The 22,651-nt window shown below is 38.1% G+C and overlaps 1 protein-coding gene across 4 annotated transcripts in view; it reads left to right on the top strand.

The window, feature by feature from the left end:
* Window positions 1-2,417: 2,417 nt before the first annotated feature.
* The window catches only part of MARCHF1 (membrane associated ring-CH-type finger 1), a 125,212-nt gene continuing 104,978 nt past the window's right edge, over window positions 2,418-22,651 (top strand). For 2 of the 4 annotated variants that reach the window (XM_032224063.1, XM_032224061.1), the window contains exon 1: window positions 3,268-3,349. Coding sequence is in view for 2 of the 4 variants with exons in the window: in XM_032224062.1 (XP_032079953.1) it covers window positions 3,251-3,349 (99 nt within the window). In the remaining 2 variants the exon portion in view is untranslated. Of the gene's footprint in view, window positions 3,350-22,651 lie in introns of all 4 variants that reach the window. The other 2 variants (XM_032224062.1, XM_032224064.1) reach the window with 2 other exon arrangements.

Raw genomic sequence — 22,651 nt, 5'->3', positions numbered from 1 at the left:
TAAAAGCCCGTGTCAAAATGGTGAACCAGATGGTAACTTGCAGTATTGAAGTAAGAGCATAAAACTTGTGCTTTGACCTGTAGGAACACTGTTTAGTTAGGTATGATTGCCTCCAGCACTCTGTGTGGAAGAACAAGCAGGCAGTACAGTAAGGGATCTCTCTCTTATGTTCTCTTATAAGTCTAAAGTAACCTATTTTGATCCTTTATATTGTTTTCCTCAGACCTGCTGCCTAGTTTCCACTAAGTCCCTAATGAAAGACAATTGTCCACATTATGACACAGCATGTAAACTGTTCTTGGAGAAGTTGGGATACTGGTGGGAACTGGTATACCGTCCTTGTAATTAGAAGATCAAACTAAATGTCTCTTTTTCTCTGCTTCCAGAAACTAACAACTTCTGCAACTCTTTGTCAGCGGTTTTGGAAACAGCAAGCAAGTTTCTCGTCACAGCCAAAAGCATTCACTAGACTAGGGGTGTCAAACGGGCAGCCTGCGGGCCTGGTGCGTCACGTGCAGGCCACGCCCATCCCAGCTCTGCGAAGGCAAAAACCATCGTGAAACATCATGTGATGGTAACGTGACACCATGAGTTTGATACCTGTGCACTAGAGGATGGAAGAAACCATTTCAGGCCTTTGATGCTGTCTTCCACAGAAACCCAACAGCCAGTGGGAACCCTGCTTCCCCATACAAAGAAAGCTGTGGGATGGGGATCATAAAATAGGTGGCATTCTTTTCTGCATCACTTGAACAGTACGTCTTCCCTCTGTAATCTTACTGAAGTTCCCACTAGTATGTGAAGGTAAAGCTCTAGCCATCTCCAGAAAGTGCAGGGATCTCTCAGTCTGTCTCCTGGTACTTGGCTTCAGTTCAGCTGCACCAGTATGAACCCAGTTGGAAGAGTTGTTGGAATCCAGAACAGCCTAGATCAGTGGTTCCCAAACTTGGCAACTTGAAGTCCACAAGTCTTAAAGTTGCCAAGTTTGGGAACCACTGGCCTAGATAGAATAACTTCCAAGGCACCATTTCCAGTTTGAAATTGTTTAAATTAGACACAGGAAGCTAAAAGAGAAAAAAAAGTGATGAAAGAAATGTCCTTCTGGATTCGGCTCCAAGTGGGGAAAAAGACACTGGAGACATGGAGGCTGCTTGGAAAGATGGTTTATTGTTGGACAGGGCCACATGGCTTGAGCCCTGAACAGAAAAGGTGATCACATGCTTGGTGGAGAAAAAGAGAAGGGCTGGGGGAGGGGCTTGCTAGGCTTTTTATAATCTATTCAGTCCCCTCTCTCTGTTTCCATTTCCTGTTCCTGTGTAAGAAATGTATTCTGATTGGTTGTCAGACTCCCATAGGGCCATGCAGGGGCAACTCTCTGGGCTGTGTTTTGAATCCAGGTTTAATTGAGTTCTCAGATGCCATGTGGTCAGTTGAGTAAAGGGCCAATATTATCATGCCTTTACTCCCATCCCCCCTGGGGCTGCAGTGGAGAAGTCTTTATTATGTAAAGGAGACTAGCTTGGCCTTCTTAATAGCCCATTGACAAAAGTGGGGATGAGCAGGAAGCTACAGGCAGCTATTCTGTCTTTTAAAACATGTTTCTTTCTTTTCAGAGCCGAGATGGCGCAGTACTGCAGGCCACTTCAGCTGACTGTTATCTGCAGTTCAGCGGTTCTAATCTCACCGGCTCAAGGTTGACTCAACCTTCCATCCTTCCAAGGTGGGTGAAATGAGGACCCAGACTGTGGGGGTGATATGCTGACTCTGTAAACCGCTTAGAGAGGGCTGAAAGCCCTATGAAGCGGTATATATGTCTAACTGCTATTGCTATTTTCATATCCAGAGAAATATTCTGCCCTTTCAATATTTCCTAGGATATTTCATTTTTCTGGGAGAGGGCTGGATGATAACTTCCCACAAAAGAAAGAAAGAAAGAAAGAAAGAAAGAAAGAAAGAAAGAAAGAAAGAAAGAAAGAAAGAAAGAAAAATATTCCACAGTGGGTATGGAAAGGGGAGAGGTGAGGTGGCATGGGTGATAGAAAGGTGTATCAAGGAACCAATGTGCCTTGCCCTAGCAAGGAAAAGCAATTGGCATTTCCCATCCCAGCATCAGTGGGATTTGAAATTTTACCAAGTTAGGATCCAATTCAGTCCACCACCACCACCACCACCACCCAAAAAAACCCAGGCACTAAGCTGCTCTATGGAAATTCCGGCTCAGTGTCCTGCCGGGTTCAGCAAGCGAGTTGCTGGTGAAACTGCACGGCTCCTGTTCTTTTGTTGCCATGGGCTCCCCTTTCCCAGAACTGTCCAGAAAGCGCCTCCTGTCCATTTAAATACTTTTGCTGAAGACGCGGAAGGAAAAGGGTTAAATGTTTTCCTACTGGTTGCCCCAGGGAGGCCCGTTTGCAATCGCTGCTCTTTTTCTGCCGGCACCACTTTTCTTATTTCAGGTTGAAGCATTCCTTTTTCCCCCCCCACTTCGGGGCAGGTTCTTTGAACCCTAAGCGGATTACTGGAGGCGTGTGAAGGACAGGGCGAGGAGGTGCCTTCCGGGGAAGAGATTTGGCTCCAAAATAGGACGCTAAGCGCCTTTCGCCTGGGCCCTTAATTTGATTACCTAGGCAGCGCCAGCGCACCAGGCGGTACCAGCCGAGACGGGCTGCGGCTGGCTGCTCTCTCTTTCTCTCTCGGGAGGGGAGGCAGCAGCCGGGCGGCCAAACGAGGAGTCACCAAAGCGACTGTTGCAAAAAATGGAAGCGCCCGCGAAGCCGTGAGAGGAAAAGGAACGCCTTTTTTTAAAATCAAGACCCAGCTTTGCCTTCGTTTCCATGACAGTTATTAGGTAACAGAGACATTGAATTGTCTCCCACAATGCTCCGGAGAAAGGACTGGGGGGTGGGGAAGAAGTTGCTCCTCCAGTGACAAAGCGGCGGAGTTCCGACTCCGGAGAGCAGGAACTCTGCCTCTTCAGAGAATTACAAACTCCGGGAATATTCTGCCTTTTTTTATCGGCCGCCTCTCCTGCGCTCTGCCTGAAAGTCACGGGCAGGGCTGCTGCTGCTGGTGGTGGTTGCTTTCCTTCCGCCCCCTCCCCTCGAAAGAAATCTTCAGAATCGCTGCGCTGCTTTTCGCAAGGCACCGGCTTCGGCGACGCGAGGGATATGAACAATTTTCCAGGTGGGCTACTGAGAGGGAGTGAAGCTGAAAGGCGTCCAATCAGGCTTAGGCAACCCACAGCCTTGTCCAAATGCCTCTCCGGCGGATCTCGGTAATCCCAGCGCAGGAGACCACCAGCAATGGGAGAAGTTCCATAGGTAGAAACAAAGAGAAGAACAGGGAAGTCGAGGTAAGAGGAGGTTTTTGGTTTTGGTTGAAACGGATTGACAAAGAATGGTTAGGAAGGGCTGGGAAGGGCGAGGGAGGAGGTGGGAATACCCCTGTTTACTCAACGGGAAGAATTGGGATGGGGAATATCCCTTCCTCTATCCAATATATGGTTGCAATGCTGAAATGCTGTCTTCGGGTGCTTTCCTAATAAGGGCTTCTCCTATGCAAGCTCCTTCCCCCTCCCCACATTAAGGGGAGCAATAAGCACTTGTGTAGGGGACAACATTAAAAAAAATGTGAACTGTCAAGCTTTGTTTGTACGTTTTGAAAGGACACTTTTGCAGGAAAAGGAGGGGTACAGAGGAAGAAACACAGACCGTTGATTCTGCAAACAATAGAGACTGTCCTTTCTGTGTTTTCAGATGACATGCAAAAAGTCAACCGAGCATCTTCTTCATAGATGATAGGGGAAATGTCTCAAAAGGGAATTGTATCAAAATATCTTCATTGCAAGGATAGGCATTCAGACAATAATAGCATCAGTCTACCAAATTTTCGGAAATACACAATGTATTATTTCTTCTGAGTTGCCCTTGTTTTTCATCCCATTGTTTCCTTTCTTTTAGAGGGGGAAAAAAGACACCTCCCTCCCCAATCCTGTCATTGTTTATTAGGACATTCTGGATATCTAAGTATCTAGCATCCTATACATCATATTTGTAGAAAACATGTGTTGTAGCAATGATCACGGTTCATCTAAGAAAAGTAAATTTTATAAAGGTGGTTCAGGCTGAAGGCTTTAATGCTATGTGGAGAAGAAGCTGCTTGCTTTTTTTTTAATTACCCTGTCTTGTAAACATTCCTAATTGACCTTTAACATACATTTTCAATTGTGAATGAATGTGACTCAGAACAGAACAAATGGGGATATTTAATAGAAGAAGATTTCCTGCATTTTCTATTGGTGTCCTATTACAGCTCTTTTTCATAGTTTATGTGATTTATTTCTCAATTCCAGAGAGCAATTTATGCACTAGTATAAAATAGCAGGTGATTTACTGACTCCTGACTTAAATTTTGTCATATGCCAGTTGGCTTGTTTCTAATGTAGAGATTATGAGTCCCATTTTCAGTTACAAACATTCTTAGGTTTCTCCCCCCCAAAAAAAAGCTGTTTTCCCCAGTTAGACCAGGTGTGGTCATGATATTAAAAAAGTACTGATGATTGTAAAGTATATTAGAGTTTCACTTACTGAGAATCAACTGAGAATCAACAAGGGAAAAGGTCTCTAAGAAAATAAAACAATTACACAGATCCTGATTGAATAAAAAGTTAATATCGTATCATACATTTACATAGATAATATGGAAGTACAAATTACATAAGTAATTTGATACCCATAAACTGTCTATAAGGTTCACAAAATTAGTATTGATCAACTTCCATTATTGAGCACTAGAACATTCCCCAAAAGTTCTTCCTTATTATTTTATTTTGAAAGGAACATTTAATTTGGAAATATTTATTTTGGGAAGCTTGAGATGCTTGTATACATATACAGTATAGCTATACTGTATCATCTCATGGTGGGACAACAGAAGTAATTCAGGAAGATTTAGAAATATAATGCAACAAAACATTGAAAATTAATTTTCTTCTTTTTTGTAGGAATGACAGGTTTTAATAAACTTCATCAATTAAAAAAATGTGTGGCAAGGCTTTCATATGGTATTTTGAATTTCTTGCCTGTTTACTTGCTGCACTACAACAATGTCTGTATAATATCAGTAAGAATAGAGAATTCTTTGTATTTTCAATCTAGAATTAAGTTTAGTTCAGGAATACAAAAAGCCTTTATACAACCTTTGTTTGAACAGATGCCACAATCTTGACTCCCACATTTTCCGAGAAGTAGCCCCTTTCTACCTTCAAAGACAAAGAAATAATCTTCAAGCTATATTATACTTTGCCTTACATAGTTTTCTAAGCTGCATCTCAGTTTATTCCTTGTGCTTGCAGGTTTAGAGTCTGTTTTTATGCTATCTCATACAGAGGAGTATATTTAACAAATCATTGCATTTTAACTGCATTAGAGAATGCTTAAATAAAATCATGTGCTTTTATTTTAATATAGGACTAACTGAAAATTGATGAGTTGCTTCTTCATTCTTACCCCTCAAACTCTTATCAGATTATGCTTGAGGCTATGTAGTTCAAGATCCATTTTCTTCATTGTCCCAAAGGTGCTTTTTCAAAAGGCAACTGGACTTTCTTGGTTTTTCCCCCCTTGAAGATAGTTTGATCATCATCCAAGAGGTTTCTTCAGTTCTGATTGAATGGTGGAGGATAGAAGATTTATGTTCCTTATTTATAAATCCTTCCATCCTCCACCATTCAGTCAAAACTGAAGAAGTGATGAGAAGCGAAATGTTTTCAAGGGAAAACAAAAAAGTCCAGATGCCTTTTGAAAAAGCATCTTTGGAACCACTGTGACCTGGTTAACTGAGAATCTCCATAGACATTTTTTTCAATGTCTTTATTTGGATGACATCAGTAGATTCCAGCTTGACCAATTTAAAACACTATTTTTTCATCGGTATAAATGATCTCATAGTCATCTTTCCGTTTCACGTTTTCATACTTTTAAAATATATATCATAATAAGGGTTCCTGTCTTTAAGTGAAAGCCTAATCTATATTTTTTGCTTTCTAATGGATCTTAAACTTTTATCATCAGGAAATTCTTTCCACATAAATTTGTCTTCCAAAGAAATCTTTTACACTGAAAATTCTTAGATTACTCTCTAAACTGCTTTCTCTAATTTGGTGTCATCAAAATATATTAAACTCTCAAAAATCCCAGTCAGCATAGATTTGGATTATTAAAATTGTGCAGTAGAGGAACTCAAGCCTGGGGAAATGCCATGTCCCCAAATCAAAGAGATTTGCTTACTTCCTGGAGAATGTTGGAAAGCCTAATGGAACTTACTCTGATCTGAAGAAATTTCGAATAAAATTTATAATTTGTGTTTTCGTGAAGGATAGATTGCTTTCTTAGAAAACTTTTGTCTGAAATTAAAAATCTTTTCTTTGGGAAGTTTCCTTCAAGTCTCTCCATGAAACCTTCCTCCACTAGTTTTCTTCTACTTATTGTAAACATAACCATTTTAACAATTTGAAACTCAAAATACTTGTGCTTAACTTATGTAAGGAAGACTTAAGTTTTGTTGCATATTCTCTCTCTCTTGGTCCTTTAGCTTTTTCTTGGATCTCAATCCCCTCCCCGCACCCCATGTGTTTGTGTGTGTTTATATATGCATGCTGTTTTATTATTCTTGCAAAATGTAGAACATTCTTTGATGGAGCTGAAGTAAGAAAATATTAATTGCTGCTCTTTAGTTTATGATGAACTGTAGCTTTTTTCCCCTAACTGCTTGGCTTAATAATGAGACCCAACATCAATTACTGTAGATTGAATATTTTAAAGTGCCTTTTGAAAAGTAAATGATATATATTCCAGTACATGAATATTAACAAAATTCACCAATGATATAGTTTGAATATAAAATACTGTTTGGAAAGTTTGTAAGTCTTACTAGAAGGCTATGCAAGACCTATTTGGCCAAATGTTTCCCTCAAAACTATGGCTGCTTATTTATATTTTGCAATTGGAACTTGGTGACTGAAAATCAAATTTCTCAAAATTTAGCAGAAGAGATTATACTTCAAGAATTTTGTAATTTACCTACCTAGCATGCAGGAAGAAATGATAAAAAGTCATAAAATGGGTTGAGAGTCATTGTCTCTCATCTTAATTTGCCAGATGGAATTACATTAAATGGAGTCAAGTATTAGTACTCAAAAGGTTACATAATGTAGGAGAAATTACATTTAAGGTGCATGATCAATGGTTTATTTAGCTTTCCCAGCATACACCATTTAAGATTTGTATCCCTTTACAACTGTTACTGAAAGTATGGGGGAAAAAGTTTGAGACTTAAAAAGAAAGTACATGTCTGAAATATTTTGGGTGATATAATAAAATACTGATAAAACATTTGGAAAATAATCTTACCTTTTTCATTTGATAGAACATTGGGTAGAATAATTCTGAAGGAATCATATAAGATCTCAATTGATTTGAAGAACAGCAAACTTTAAATGAAATATGTAGCTTAATTTACATCAAAAAAATTTGAAATTTATCTAATCTAGAAATAAATATATTGAATTGTTTATTTAAAAGTTTAGCTTTTAAAATCAATAATATTAAATTTTTCATAACTTACTATCTGAGCACACCAATATGAATAATTTCAGCACATTGGACAGCTATCAAGGTTTACTATGTATTGCAGTGATGTATATTGCGTTGTAATATTTCGAGCTTATAATATTTAAAATTTTGGTAAGCTTTTATTTATGAAGAAACCATATGTGAAAAAGATGGAAAAGGGCAGAAGGAACATTTCAAATTACTACAATTATTGAGAAAAGTATTTCATGAAAGTAGTTTATCCCAGAGCACAATTTGGAAAATAATTGTTTTTAAGGGTGGAAATTGGGAGTGATTTGACTATATGTTACATCCCTCTTCAAATATAACAATAGATGCTCAGCATTTTTTGATAATTGTATAAAATTTGAGAAACTTTCTTAAAGTTCCATCAAGGTGGTGATCAATGCTAGAGAGCTTCCAGAAAGATATATTTCTGTTCCATGCGCTTCTGAGGAAGTGGGGTGGGGGGAGATTCTGTCAACATAAAAAATAGAATTTATAGTCTTGACTTTTGACTGTAGTAGATATTATATGTCCTCCTCATAAGTCTATTAGGCTTTTTGCCTCTTAAGTTTTAGGATAAAACATCGATTCTATTTACACTTAGGTCTTTGTGTCTTATATTTAATTGGTGAATTTGTTCCAGTGCAATAACTGTTATGCAAAATATGGTAGAACAGAAACAGTATGACATTCATTTTTGCTAATGTCCTGTTTAGGTAATTTGAGCTGATGCAGATGATTAAAACTAGCACTAATAATTACAGTGCTTTTTTTTTTGTAGATTCTTGGTAGCTCATCTTTACATTGGATACTTTAGTGCATGTACTTAGTCTCTTCATAAAGAAATCAACATCTGTATTCATTTTGTATAAGTTTATTATAAGGTTTAAACAGTCAGTAAAACTACTATATAAAAATTAATGCAATTTTGCAGTCAACTGCACAACTTGTATAGAAGGAAAAAGAAACACCCATCCATTCCATCATTATATTATCCCAAGCAATATAAAGCAAAACAATTTATTGATAAATGTTCACACAAGGAAGCCCAGAGAGAATATACAGAGTCTTCAGTGAACATCTAAAGGACACTGCTTTAAAAGGGGTAAATATTCCAGACAGAAAGGAAGTAGTCACAAGGACTATCAATTTTTAAAATCCATGGAAATTGAACATCTGCATTGATACAATTCTTATGAGAATTTATACTCATTTGTTTTTAAAAACTAAAGAGTTAGTTTTTGGCCAAGTGGTTGTAGGTTATGTTCATAGAAAAAGTTGTACATTGTTGTAGATATTAGCTATAAAAACTGCATATTTGGACACATATGTCTCCAAAACTGCATTTTGATAAACAAAATAGATAGAGGGAATATTACAGAGTCAATTTACAGGTCCCTGGGTTAAGATGCTGGTCTAGAAACTAGGAAACTTGAGTTCTAGACCTCCCTTAGGCATGAAAACCAGCTGGGTGATTTTGGCTAAGTTATAAGAGGTTAATAATGTGGAAAAAATATTCACAATGCTGAATGATGACTGCAGAATATATTAGATCCGTATGGTGAACCTATGGCATGTGTGCCACAGGTGGCATGCAGAGCCATTTGTCTGGGCATGCGAGGCGTTGTCTTGTCAGTTGGCCAGCGTGCGCATGTGCGCGCTGGCTAGCTGAGTTTCGCCTTCTTTTGAGGCCATTTTTCACCCTCCAGAGGCTTCAGGAGCTTCCCGGGCAAACCAGAAGTTTAGGAACGTACTGCTGGTTTGCTTATAGGACCGGTTTTAGCCCTCCGTAGCCTTAAAGAGGCTTTCCTGAGGGCTCCGGAGAGCAAAAAATGACCCTACAAGCAAACTGGATGTCACTTCCTGGTTGCTCGTAGGGCCAGTTTTAGCCCTCCGAAGCCTTCAGGAGGCTTCCCTGAAGGCTCTGGAGGGCAAAAAATGACTCTACGAGCAAACCGGAAGTCTGGTTTGCTTGTAAAATCGTTTTTCTCCTCTGGAACCTTCAGGGAAACCTCTGGAAGGCCCCTATAGGCTCTGGAGGACGAAAAAGGGCCCTACCCTCCGGAGCCTTCAGGAAAGCCTCCTGAAGACCTCTGAAGGCTCCAGAGGGCTAAAATCGGAAGCAAACCTACCTAGCAAACTGGAAGTCCGTTCCTGAACTTCCATTGGGGCATTTTTTCACTCTCCGGAGGCTTCAGGGAAGCTCCTGACGCCTCTGGAGAGCCTCCGGATGGGGGCGGGAAGGCTGTTTTCGCCCTCCCCAGGCTCCTATAAAGCCTCTGGAGCCTGGAGGGCGTGAAAAAAGCACACCAAAAATGGGGCTGGAGTGCTGGTCATGCGCGCATGCGCACTGGGGTTGTGTGCATAGCATTATGGGTGTGGCACACCGGTGCACGACCCTTCTGGGTTTCCTCCACTTTTGGCCCATGGCTACAAAAGGTTCACTATCACTGTATTAGATGATTATAATGGTGAATAAAAATTGTAATGGTAATCATGTGACAAACTCTTGGCTTCTTTTGTGTTTTCAAATATTTTCAGATTCTTATTTTAGACTGTCAATCAGAGTACATGTAGCAGATCGAAGGCTCTTAGCAAATATTGCTGGTCTATACTAGAGACAGAATGTGTCGGTGTTCCGATCCCAGATTTCTTTCAGGCTTATGTCATCTTCTTATCTTCTTTATCTTCTTTCACAATTTACAACCTTCTATATCCTTGAAGCTGTCTACATACATAGGGACTCCATAAAAATATTCTGAATTGATGGATAGTCTCATTGGTATAGATATTTTCCACTGGACGTATTCACCTTTTTAAAATGGAGAACCATATGGGGAGAATAAACTTCACAGATTGGCTGAACATGATTGAAAATCCTAAACATAATTACTTGAGGGGTTTTACTCAAGAGGGTGTTCATGAGGTCTCTTGTCCTTGTAGAACCATAGGCTTATAGGATGATCTACATACTAAACCTGTTTAATACAGCAGCATCTGATAGTAATAACACTTACTTATATACCGCTTCACAGTGCTTTACAGTCCTCCTATAAAGCCCTACATGGCATCGGACCTGGGTACCTGAGAGACCGTCTCCTGCCAATTACCTCCCAAAGACCGATCAGATCTCACAGGTTAGGTCTCCTCCGGATTCCATCCGCCAGCCAATGTCGGCTGGTGACCCCCCGGGGGAGAGCCTTCTCTGTTGCAGCTCCAGCCCTCTGGAATGATCTCCCTGTTGAGATCCGGACCCTTACGACCCTCCCGGCTTTCCGCAAAGCCACCAAGTCCTGGCTGCTCCAGCAGGCCGGGGGGCCTGTGAAACATCCAGCCCTGTGGAAATTGTGAATGTTGCGGTTTTGTTTTTAAAGTGTTGTCTTTGTCTAGTCTTCCCCCTTCCCTTGTCTATTGTGAGCCGCCCGGAGTCCTTCGGGAGTGGGCGGCATACAAGACAAATAAATACAATACAATACTCTCTAAGCATATTGCCCCCAACAATCTGAGTCCTCATTTTGCCTGGTTTTGTCTTTTTTGCCACGGTCGGTGGCTGTGAACTATTTTTGCTTCCAAGAAGTGAATGAGAAGGTACATAGAAACATTAGTTTGATAAACACAAACACTGAGATAATCAAAGTCTAGAATTAGACTTTGTATCAGTATTAGACATTGTTAAGAACAGATTCTTTTCTTCTAGGTTCATCATCCTTTCTTTTTTTCCCCTTACTCATGTTTGTGTTATCAAACAATAGAGCTTGGAGCCTTTTAATGTACTTTTAAACTACTTTTTGGTTACTGTCTGAATGGATTTGCTTTTAAAATAAATAAATAATACCTTTTGGGCAGGGTATTAATTTTTTCCATTGACGTGCAATATTTTATCTATGAAGAATTTTTGAAACAGACTTTTAAAAACCTTCAATTTTAAATCCACATCAGACAAAGTAGAGCTTTAATCTTAATATGTTAAATTTAATAATTAAATTAATTCAGTAGTTGCTTATCTTCCCAATAAACACTGTATTGTTGGCTAACTTACATAGAATGTGGTGGCTAACAGTTGAAATACTTTGATGGCACGTGATCATCACCATTAGCCGAGGTGGCGCAGTGGTTAGGGTGCAGTACTGCAGGCCACTTCAGCTGACTGTTATCTGCAGTTCAGCGGTTCTAATCTCACCGGCTCAAGGTTGACTCAGCTTTCCATCCTTCCAAGGTGGGTGAAATGAGGACCCAGACTGTGGGGGTGATATGCTGACTCTGTAAACCGCTTAGAGAGGGCTGAAAGCCCTATGAAGCGGTATATAAGTCTAACTGTTATTGCTATTGCTATTATATAAGAATCTCTTGACAATATAGCACTATAATTTGCTTATTTTGACATTGTACGGCAGCTGTCCCCAACCTTTTGGGCACTAGGGATTGGTGGTGAGCAGATAAATTTTTTCTGCAGACTGAAGGAGCTGTCATTTTGTATGCTGCCTGCATCCCACGAATGGGGGTTTGCTTGTTCGTGTGGCCTGGTTTCTGGAATGTCATGGACCAGTGCTGGTCTATGGACTGGGGATTGGGGACTCCTGTTGTACAGTCAATAATTTAGCATTAAAAAAAAATTGGAAACTTTTTACTATTCAATATTTAAATAAAATGTCAGTGAAATATCATCAACTCTATTGCATGTTTATGAGATTAATGCTTCAATCCTATTAAGTCATCTTAATAATAATAGTGTTGAAAAATTAATGTTATACATAAAAATGTCAAGGAAAGGGAAAATCAGTGCACAGCAATTACACTTGACTTCTACATTATTATTTCAGTTAATAACTGGAAATTGTTGCTTTAACCCTGGTTTCTTTGAATTTTCTGAACTTTGGATAGCAAAACATCTCTCATCCTCAATCACAGGAATTTTTTAAATAGTTTGAAGTTCCAAGTGAAAGTTCTCAAATGGAGGTGCAAAATGTTCCTAAGGTGATACATCTTTGTTACTTTTAAAGTGAGAATGATTCTGCACAGTCTTTTTCCCACATTGTTTTTCTTAAAAAGAAAAGCTTTATATTATGCAGTAAGATTACTCAGTTGCTATTTCAATGAGAATTGGTTTGCGTTCTGTTATTGCATCTGAAGCCAAGGCTGCATAAAGCAAATGGTTTTTTGTATATAGACTTATCATAAAAGCAATGTTTAGCAAGAGAAAGTGTTAAAAGAAGACCATGGGAGATTAAAATATCATAACTGTTTCTTCAAATAAGTGTGACTGTCGACTATGCTATGTTCACAATGGATTTCTTAGTCCACAAAGGTAGAGAAATAGCAGAGTGGGCATTGTAACTGGACACATTCAAGATACAATTGGTTAACAAATTTAATAAGCCATAGTTTTAACATATAGCCAGTGATGGGTTTCAAAATTTTTTAGAACCTCTTCTATAGGTGTGGCCTGCTTTGTGGGAGTGGCTTGCCAACCATGTGACTGGGTAGGAGTGGCTTGCCAGCCATGTGACTGAGTAGGAGTGGCTTGGCAATCATGTGACTGGGTGGGCGTGGCCAACCTGTAAAATGTGGTGAAAGTCACTTAACAACGCTCTTGCTTAGCAACCAAAATGTTGGCTCAGAAACTCATTTGAAGCATGCTAGTCTTAAAGCTGTCAAGTTAGAAGACCCTTGCACCCCTAACCCTTTAGAAAAAAACCCCAGGGGTGGGGTTCAAACTTGATAGCTTTAAGACTTGGGGACTTCAACTCCCAGAATTCCTCCTCTCGCTCTTCATCTTGGTTTGGTTGGTTTGGTTTGGTTTATTGGATCTATATGCCGCCCTTTTCCCAAGGACTCAGGCGGCGTATAACATTAAAAAAAAACACATATTACAAAAGTTTTTTTAAAAAATTAGATAGAATATCCAAAAAACAAACCCGATTAAGATTAACAATAACATTTTTTTAAAAAAATTGATTAAAATTAACAATAATCAATCATTTATTTTATTTTGAGGAGCCGAGGTGGCGCAGTGGTTAAATGCAGCGCTGCAAGCCACTTCAGCTGACTGCAGTTCTGCAGTTCGGCTGTTCAAATCTCACTGGCTCAGGGTTGACTCAGCCTTCCATCCTTCCGAGGTGGGTAAAATGAGGACCCGGATTGTTGTTGGGGGCAATATGCTGACTCTGTAAACTGCTTAGAGAGGCCTGAAAGCCCTATGAAGCGGTATATAAGTCTAACTGCTATTGCTATTGCTATTTGTTCAGGCCAGGCCAGCTTGCTGGAAAAGCCAACTTTTTAGGGTGCGTCGGAAGGACTGGAGGTCGGGGATTATACGAAGCTCCGGGGGCAGCTCATTCCAGAGGGAAGGCGCTCCCACAGAGAAGGCTCTCCCCCTGGGGGTCGCTAGCCGACACTGTCTGGCTGACGGCACCCTGAGGAGGCCAACTTTGTGGGATCGCCCTGGACGGTGGGAGGCTACCGGCTACTTGATGATGTGCGGACGGGCGGGGGGGGGGAGCTGGAACCAGTTCTAAATGGCACTGTAGATTTGTGGAACCTCTTCTATAGAAGAGGTTAGAACTGGCAGGAACCCACACCTGTATATAGCCATTACTCAATAAATTATAGTGAACTTTTTCAACTTGAGAATTGATTGCCAGATACAAAGAGATTGTAAAAATGGTGCCACAAAAACAAGGATAAGTAGAACTGTCTAATTATAATACTGGAAATGCTTATACACTGGACACCTTTGAAGCCTCTGCTTGCTCATTTAAATGGATAAATTTCAGTTATTCCTGTGCAAGGATAAAGTATACAGGGATAAGTAACAGAGAACATACTTGTTTGATATTTGTCCACAGTGACTTGTAAAATATTCCTTGTAATCAAAATAGTTTTGAGTTGTGTGGCTCTGTCAAAACAACTGTAACATCTCAGGGAAAGGTGCAGCTACTGCATGGAGTTGCTGAGAGGTAATATGTACACCCTCTGTAGGCCCCAAAGCACCTTTTCTTCTTTGAAGCAGAAGTGCTGCTAAGCTCTAAAATACACAAGAATAAGATCAGTGGTGGATTAAGGCTCACTGGTGCCCTAAGCACTGACAAATCTTGGTGCCTCCATCCTTTGTACATACTGTACAAATCTTCATTGGTTTTTCTTTCTCAACTTTGTGGTGCCTAGTGCCCTAAGCATGTGCTTAGTCTATAGCAATAGCAATAGCAGTTAGACTTATATACCGCTTCATAGGGCTTTCGGCCCTCTCTAAGCGGTTTACAGAGTCAGCGTATCGCCCCCACAGTCTGGGTCCTCATTTCACCCACCTCGGAAGGATGGAAGGCTGAGTCAACCTTGAGTCGGTGAGATTAGAACCGCTGAACTGCAGATAACAGTCAGCTGAAGTGGCCTGCAGTACTGCACCCTAACCACTGCGCCACCTCGGCTCCTAAGTCTGCTTAATGGTTAATCCACCAATGAATAAGATGAGATGAATCCCCTTAAATATCCTTTTTTCAAGATACTGTACATAGTCTCTATCCCACCTCACATCTTTAGTTGGAATTTCATGTTGCTTTGAGAATAAAGTGTGTGTGTGTGTGGTGGGGGAGGGAATCCTGTAACAGACTCAAAATAGGCATATCTTAGTTAAGAAGTAAAGAATACTCTCTTAAAGCTTTTCCTAAACTTTTAGTCCGTCTGTTACATAATACAGAATAATTTGCTTTGGTGGTATTCAAATCCCCAAAAATGTTAAGTGTAGTCCTTGGCTATTAAACAGTGACTTATTCTTTCCCTAAATTAAAGTAATAGTGCTTTTGTACCCATTATATTATTGGGATGCAGTGGCTCAGTGGCTAAGATGCTGAGCTTGTCGATCAGAAAGTTTGGTAGTTCAGCGGTTCAAATCCCCAGTGTCGCGTAACCAGTGGTGGGATTCAGCCAGTTCACACCACTTCGGGAGAACTGGTTGTTAACTTTCTGAACCATTTGGTGAACTGGTTGTTGGAAGAAATCATTAGGGCAGAGAACCAGTTGTTAAATTATTTGAATCCCACCACTGCATATAACTGAGTGAGTTCCCATTACTTGTCCCAGCTTTTGCCAAACTAGCAGTTCGAAAGCATGTAAAAATGCAAGTAGAAAAGTAGGAACCACCTTTGGTGGGAAGGTAACAGTGTTCTGTGCGCCTTTGGCATTTAGTCATGCCAGCCACATGACCATGGAAAGCGCTGGCTCTTCAGCTTTGAAACAGAGATGAGCACCGCCCCCTAGAGTCGGGAATGACTAGCACATATGTGCAAGGAGACCATTTATCTCACTCATTATGTTAAAAATAGAATTTGTTTTTGAACCAGTTGATTTGTTAGGATTATTTTTAAGGTGAGATGATCAGGCAAAGAAATATGGTAGCAATCTATGGTTCCCTGGAAAAGTTCTTTTCTCACATTTGAAAAAAAACATTGGGATGTCTGAACAATGCTAATCTCTTCCCTGTTGCTCATTATTCTACCCTGTTGCTGTTATAATTCATCATGCATTCCTGCCTTATTTAAAATACTTAGCAGAACCATGCTTCCTTTCTACCTGGCAGGGTTGATCCTCTTTAAGCTGCAATACTGCACTAATTTTCATCAGTTTGAACTGATCATACTATTCAAATAGATGAATAATTGATGGACCTTCTTTGGATGATCCATGATTCATTTTCTTTATTCAGACTTATTGTGTTCTATTCTGTGACTGTGATCCTGAATTTATATTTTTATACTGTCTCCTGGGTTTGTCTCTGGATTGCATTCCAGATGTGGGCACTTGACAGGTTGCCAAGAGCCGAGGTGGCGCAGTGGTTAAATGCAGCACTGCAGGCTACTGCTAGATCAGCAGTTCAGCGGTTCAAATCTCACCGGCTCAGGGTTGACTCAGCCTTCCATCCTTCCGAGGTGGGTAAAATGAGGACCCAGATTGTTGGGGGCAATATGCTGACTCTCTGTAAACCGCTTAGAGAGGGCTGAAAGCCCTATGAAGCGGTATATAAGTCTACTGCTATTGCTATTGCTATTGCTGCCCCTCTGCATCGGTCTGTGTATTGGAGATTCTTGTGCAAGCTTTTGGAGAACACCCCTTCTTAATGCAACCTTGTGAACCCACTAATTGGAGCAGAGAGACATCCACATCTTTCAAAAGCTTGACTCTGACACTGATCCTTTTTCTTGGTCTTCTCAGTATGAAAATACATGTCCCCAAGGCATTACTGCCTTGATTTCCTTTGATCCAATGGCATTCATGCTCAAGTAAAAAAAAAAAAAAACCAGTAAATTACTGTGAAGCAGCCAAGCTCATCCTTTGAAAATTGTGGCTGCCTCAAAGCTCTGAGTTATCATTTTAAAGAATTGCTTTGGATGGTTTTCAAAAACCAACATTAAATACTGTATCTTGTTTATACTATTTGCCATGGTCTCCATCCATGATGGACTGGACATGTTTTACATGTTACATTTGTATATCTGCAGTTCAGATAGCCATCCTTAACAAAAAGTAAATCACTTTGATTTCATGTTTCTTTTGGCTCAATGTTAAAAACAAGACAGATGATTACACTAAAATGTTTAATTAGCTACAGTGGTGTAAAATTATGCACAGCATACAAGCTGAGACCTTCCAAATTATAGCTTCCTTATAAAGTATAAGATACACAGCATATATTTATAAATTAAGAATTCTGTCACTGTGGTATAATTTGTAATTAACCATTTAAAAACTAGCATGAATTGTGACACATGATTTTTTTTGTTCGTTTGAAGTCATCTGCTTTGCTTTATATAATCTATTGTTTTGAAGTGCTTTATAAACTATATAATTATAAATTGCATGCCTTTCTATAAATGTTTTACTATAGTGAGTAGTTACAATAAAACAACCTAAAATACTGGTTTAGGTAGTCTTCAACTTACAATAGTTTGGTCAAAGTTACAATAGCACTGAAAAAAGTGACTTAATGACCATTTCTCGCTTATGAACAGCAGCATCCCATGATTATGTGATCAAAATTCAGAGTTTGGCAACTGACTCATATATATGATGGTTGCAATGCCCAGGCCCATTTGTCCATCTTTTGCAACCTTCTCACAAGCAAAGTCAATGGGGAAATCATTCACTTCACAACTAATTTAATATCTGCAGTGATTCATTTAAGAACTGTTGGAAGTAGGAGCTCACGTCGCGATGACACGATGTGCGATCTTGGAGCCACTGGGATTCCCAACAAGGGTGTGGCTAGCTGATGAGAGCTAAATAGCTTGAAATAGATCTATACTAGTCTCCCTTTATTTATTTATCAGCATAAATATAACAAATATAACAAATATAACAAATATAACAAATATAACAAATATAACATACATACATACATACATACATACATACATACATACATACATATATATATATATATATATATATATATATATATATATATATAACATTTTTACAACCCCTGGTAAGCCCCAATTATGGGAGGAAGCTAACTGCTTCCATCATCTGTCAATCGGCTCGTCACAAGAGTCCATCACGACAGAAACCCAATATTTTTACTGTTGCCTTTGTTAAATTTGTGTTTTTTTAATTTGTGCTGATAATTTATTTATCAGCACAAATAAAAAAACCATATATATATATATATATATATATATATATATATATATATATATGTTTGATAATATCAAATTTTATATAAACTATAAATGGAGACTATGAGAGGAGATTTAAAAGCTTTAATATCAAATATAACCAATTTTTATTTAGAATGTGATTGGATGATTTTAGCAGGATCTAATGGAATGCCATTATATAGTTTTACTTTAAATTTAGAATATTTCATATAAAAGGATGTAAAAACAATCACAGTCAAATGAAGGTTGAGGTACAATAATAAATATATATAATTTATATATTTATATTTATATTTATATATATATATATATATATATATATATATATATATATATATATATATATATATATATATAAATATATATATATATAAATATATAAATATATATATATATAAATATATAAATAAATGCGATTTGATATGAATTGTAAGTGATGACTATGGAAGGGATGCATAGACATTTTGTAACCAAATGACACACTTTCTATAATTTGTAATGGAAGATTGTTTTAAATGTTTTTTTGTTTTTTGTTGTGTCCGTTTGTGCTTGTTTAAAAAATAAAAAAAGAACTGTTGCAAAAAAGTTGTATAATTGGGCAAAATTCACTTAAATGTCTCACTTATCAACATAGATTTTGGGCTCAATTGTGGTATTAAGTTGAGGACTACCAGTACTTAATTCCCACAGTAGCAAATAACATGGATATATGGGGAGTAATAGAAATTGAAGAAATGACCTGGACTTTTTCAATATCATTCTTGTAGCTGTCATTTTTAAATTCACTTTCAGGTCAGAAAGTCTCAGATAAAGCTTATTTCTCTTTTATAACATTTTTGAAACCCAATATATCTGTAGAGGCAGACACTCTTAAAAATTAACTTCTAAGTCCATTCTTAAAAAATATTCTTCAATATGTCCAATGTTAAAAAAAAATTTAAATTCTGTATTAGTTAATGAAAGGTGTTCTCCTTTAATTGCTTCTGGTTCCTTCTAGAGGCCTTCAATGTCTCATACTATTATTTTAAAGAAAAAAACAAAAACAGGAAGGATTTTTCCACAGGAAGGATTCTTGTGGATATTAAATCCAAAATGTTATTTCAATCCATCTGGACCTTTAGCCCATTTGTAACTACCTGAAATAAAAGTTCTAATATCTCTTTTGCTGTATATTTCAAAGGATTTTTTGCTTAGTCCTTAAATTTGTATTCAAAATTTCTTCTGCTAAGGATTTAAGGAAACTTACCAGTGCTCCAAAACATATTGACCCCGAACCACCTCATAACTAAAAATCAGTTAACAAGAAATTACTAATTAGAAAAGGACATATTTGAAGCAAACATACTTTTGAAAATGCCAACTGTGGTTCGAGCAAACGATGGTTATTCCCATATTTCCCATACCTAAACTCAATGTATACCGCAGCCTTGTGGTCTCCTTGTGAGCAAAAACTGTATGGTGTATTTGTGGGTTGTCTTAATTCCTTTCTTTGTCTGAAAAGGAATTATATACTTGCTGGGTCTTCATTCTGCTGTGATTGTTGGATTCGCTTTTAACCATTTCTTTCCATAAATTCCAATGCTACACTTGACATGCCAAAAAACAATCAATCAAAAAAAAAGAAAAAGAAAAAACCCTCAATGTCTTAATAATTAAATGGGATATAAAAATAAGAAACCAAGAAATGACTTGGAAATTTTCCTATATTGAGTTTACAAAAGAAATTTCTTCAAGCTTTGAAGAATTTTCTGAGGTGGGACAAAGAAAAAGAAAGAAAGAAAGTTACTTGAAGACAATAAAGATTAGGATTGTTAAAAGTAAAAGGAAGGAATCTAAAGCAGTTTTATTTGATCGAGGTTAAAATAGATATGTAAAAAATGTGAATTCTCCTGTGCATTGCTTGGAGAGTCCAAGCACGTGTTAAATTAGTCGGTTGCCCAAGGACTGAGTTCAATTTTCTTAACCATGCCTCCTGTTCCTCCTTAAAGCCAGTTTTCCAACTCAGTTTGGCCCATCAGGACACAGTTGAGTGAGCTCCAGCTAATTAATTCAGGCTTGGACTCTCCAATCTCACACAGTTTATTATTTTATTATCAAGGTCTGACAGGTTTTCTGTAACCATTTTTTTGCTTATTTAAAGTTTTATTTGTAGTCTGTCTTTTACACTTTGGTAGGTTGGGCTATAATTTATTTTTGTGTGAAGACTGATGCAGAGAATGAATTAAGCGTCTTTATTTTTTCTGTTCTGCCTGTTACTTCCTTGCCATCTTCTCTTTTTAATGGACCGTTTCCTTGACTTTTTTCTTGTTATTTATATGTTGAAAGAAAGGTTTTTAAAAAATTATTATCTTTTACCTTTGTTGCAAGTCTTTGTTCATTCTGAGTCTTTGCTTTCCTGACTTCATCTTTGCAGATTCAGGCTATCTGCTGATATTCTGCCTTAATTATGTGTCCCTCTTTCCATTTTTTTGTACTTATGCCCTTTGTCTTTCAGTTTATCAAAGAGATATTTGTGCAGTCATACTGGTTTCTTCTTGGATTTCTTGTTTTTCTTTTATCAGTAAGGACTGTAAAAGAAAACTTGTAGACTGTTTAGAAAACTTGCAGGTACTTGTGCTGTATCTCCCGCCCTCCCATTTGAGCCTTTTCCTAAATAAGGCACAGCAGAGCTGCCAATAAAGTCTCAACTTTTAAACAGGAGTAGAAGGAAACAGGAAACACATGTTTTGAAAACTCTGCAGCCATCAGCAAACATAGATGAATAAGAGAAGCAGATGAATAAAGGAAAGTATTTTTTTTTCTTCAAAGGGAAACAACACCCAGAATCCCAGAGGGGGAAAAAAATGTTTGCTTTTTCCAATTTACCCAATATGTCAGCCTTCTAAAAGATAATTTGTCAACTAGCTTGGGGATTCCCTGGTTAAGTGGAGCCTGTTAGATGGTTGAATGGAATGCACTCTGTATGTTTTCCTGCTTTTTTATTCATTTCTTTTAATTTAAATTGGTTGCTTAATGATTTTTATATATTCTTGATTATAATATCTATGCCACTTAGTAACTGTATGATTGATGGCGATACAGATGTGATTGATTAAATACATAAGGTCTTTTGGCATTGAGTTTGACCTCTGGCTAGCCCTGTAGATTTCTACAATGCTACTATTATGTATAAAAATGAATTGCAAAAAAGTAATTGTAATAGGTGGTACATGAAAAAAAATATTTTGGGTGGATCGATAAAATACAGTTACTGACTTAAGTATTTCCTTCCTTGTTCTCCAGAACTTTTGAGTTGCTGCTGACGAATTCTGGCAGCAAACAGCTTAGAAATGGCCCTGCAGTTTCCTGCTTTTTCTTTTTGTTCAGGCAAAAAGTCCAAACCAAATGTGTAAACTTTCCTTTAGTTATTACAAATGAAGAGAATATGCGTATCTCAGAGTGGACTCTGCGGTTCTCTAAGCTTGGTTGTTTAGTTATTGCACACCAAAAATATTCAATTAAATACACATTTCAGCTAAAAGAATGCAAATGACCAGCTCTCTCCAAGGAGTATAAATCCTTCCATTCCCCACCATCCAGTCAGAGCTGAAGAAGCTTCTTGGATGAGAAGTGAAACATCTTTAAAGAGAAACAAGAAAGTCCAGTTGCCTCTTGAAAAGGCATCTGTGACTGTGAATCTCCATAGACTTTCAGCTCAGAGTTTTTAAAAAATTTATCCTCCAATTGGCAAAAGGCAATTCAGGTTATCCATGTGGACAGTGTTTGATGTATTCTAGAGATTGAACATGGGTCATGCAGGATTGACAGCAGGTACTGCTAGTTAATACTGTGCATGCCATCTCCCAAAAAGTTTCCATTGCATACTACAACGACACAGGTTTTGTGAAGGCATAAATTGCTGTGGAATGTCAAATACACTACAGTGCTCTCTTCCTAATTGAGCTTTAAATCTTGGAAACCAACATCAGTAGGCTTGAATGAGTTACTTGGCTTCCTTTCTGTTGGAGCAATAGTTTTTCTAAGACAAAATGAAGTTTAGATTTATTTCTCCTTTAATTACAAGGAAACAAAATAATTCTGCGCATTTGAGTTGAGAGGAAAAAATATATAACATAAATCTGGTTCTAATTATAGAAGGTTATTTTTAATACTAGCATCTTCATCACAGCATGGGGATTGAGCAGAGCTGTTACCACTTTATCTTCAAGCAAACTAATGTGTAAATATATATTTTTAGGATGCTTGGGAACCAGGTTATTCTTAAAAGGGGAGAGCTGTTATAATTGGTTTTTCAGTAACCTATTTACTGGAAATTAGATTACATGTAATTATACCAGGGTGAAGTAACTCTTCATCCCCATTAATATACTTATCTAATACGCATTTTAA

Source organism: Thamnophis elegans, chromosome 9, assembly GCF_009769535.1.
Source record: "Thamnophis elegans isolate rThaEle1 chromosome 9, rThaEle1.pri, whole genome shotgun sequence".
Taxonomy (NCBI): Eukaryota; Metazoa; Chordata; class Lepidosauria; order Squamata; family Colubridae; genus Thamnophis; species Thamnophis elegans.
Note: the sequence above shows the minus strand (reverse complement) of the source record. Positions and strands in the feature narration are given on the sequence as shown.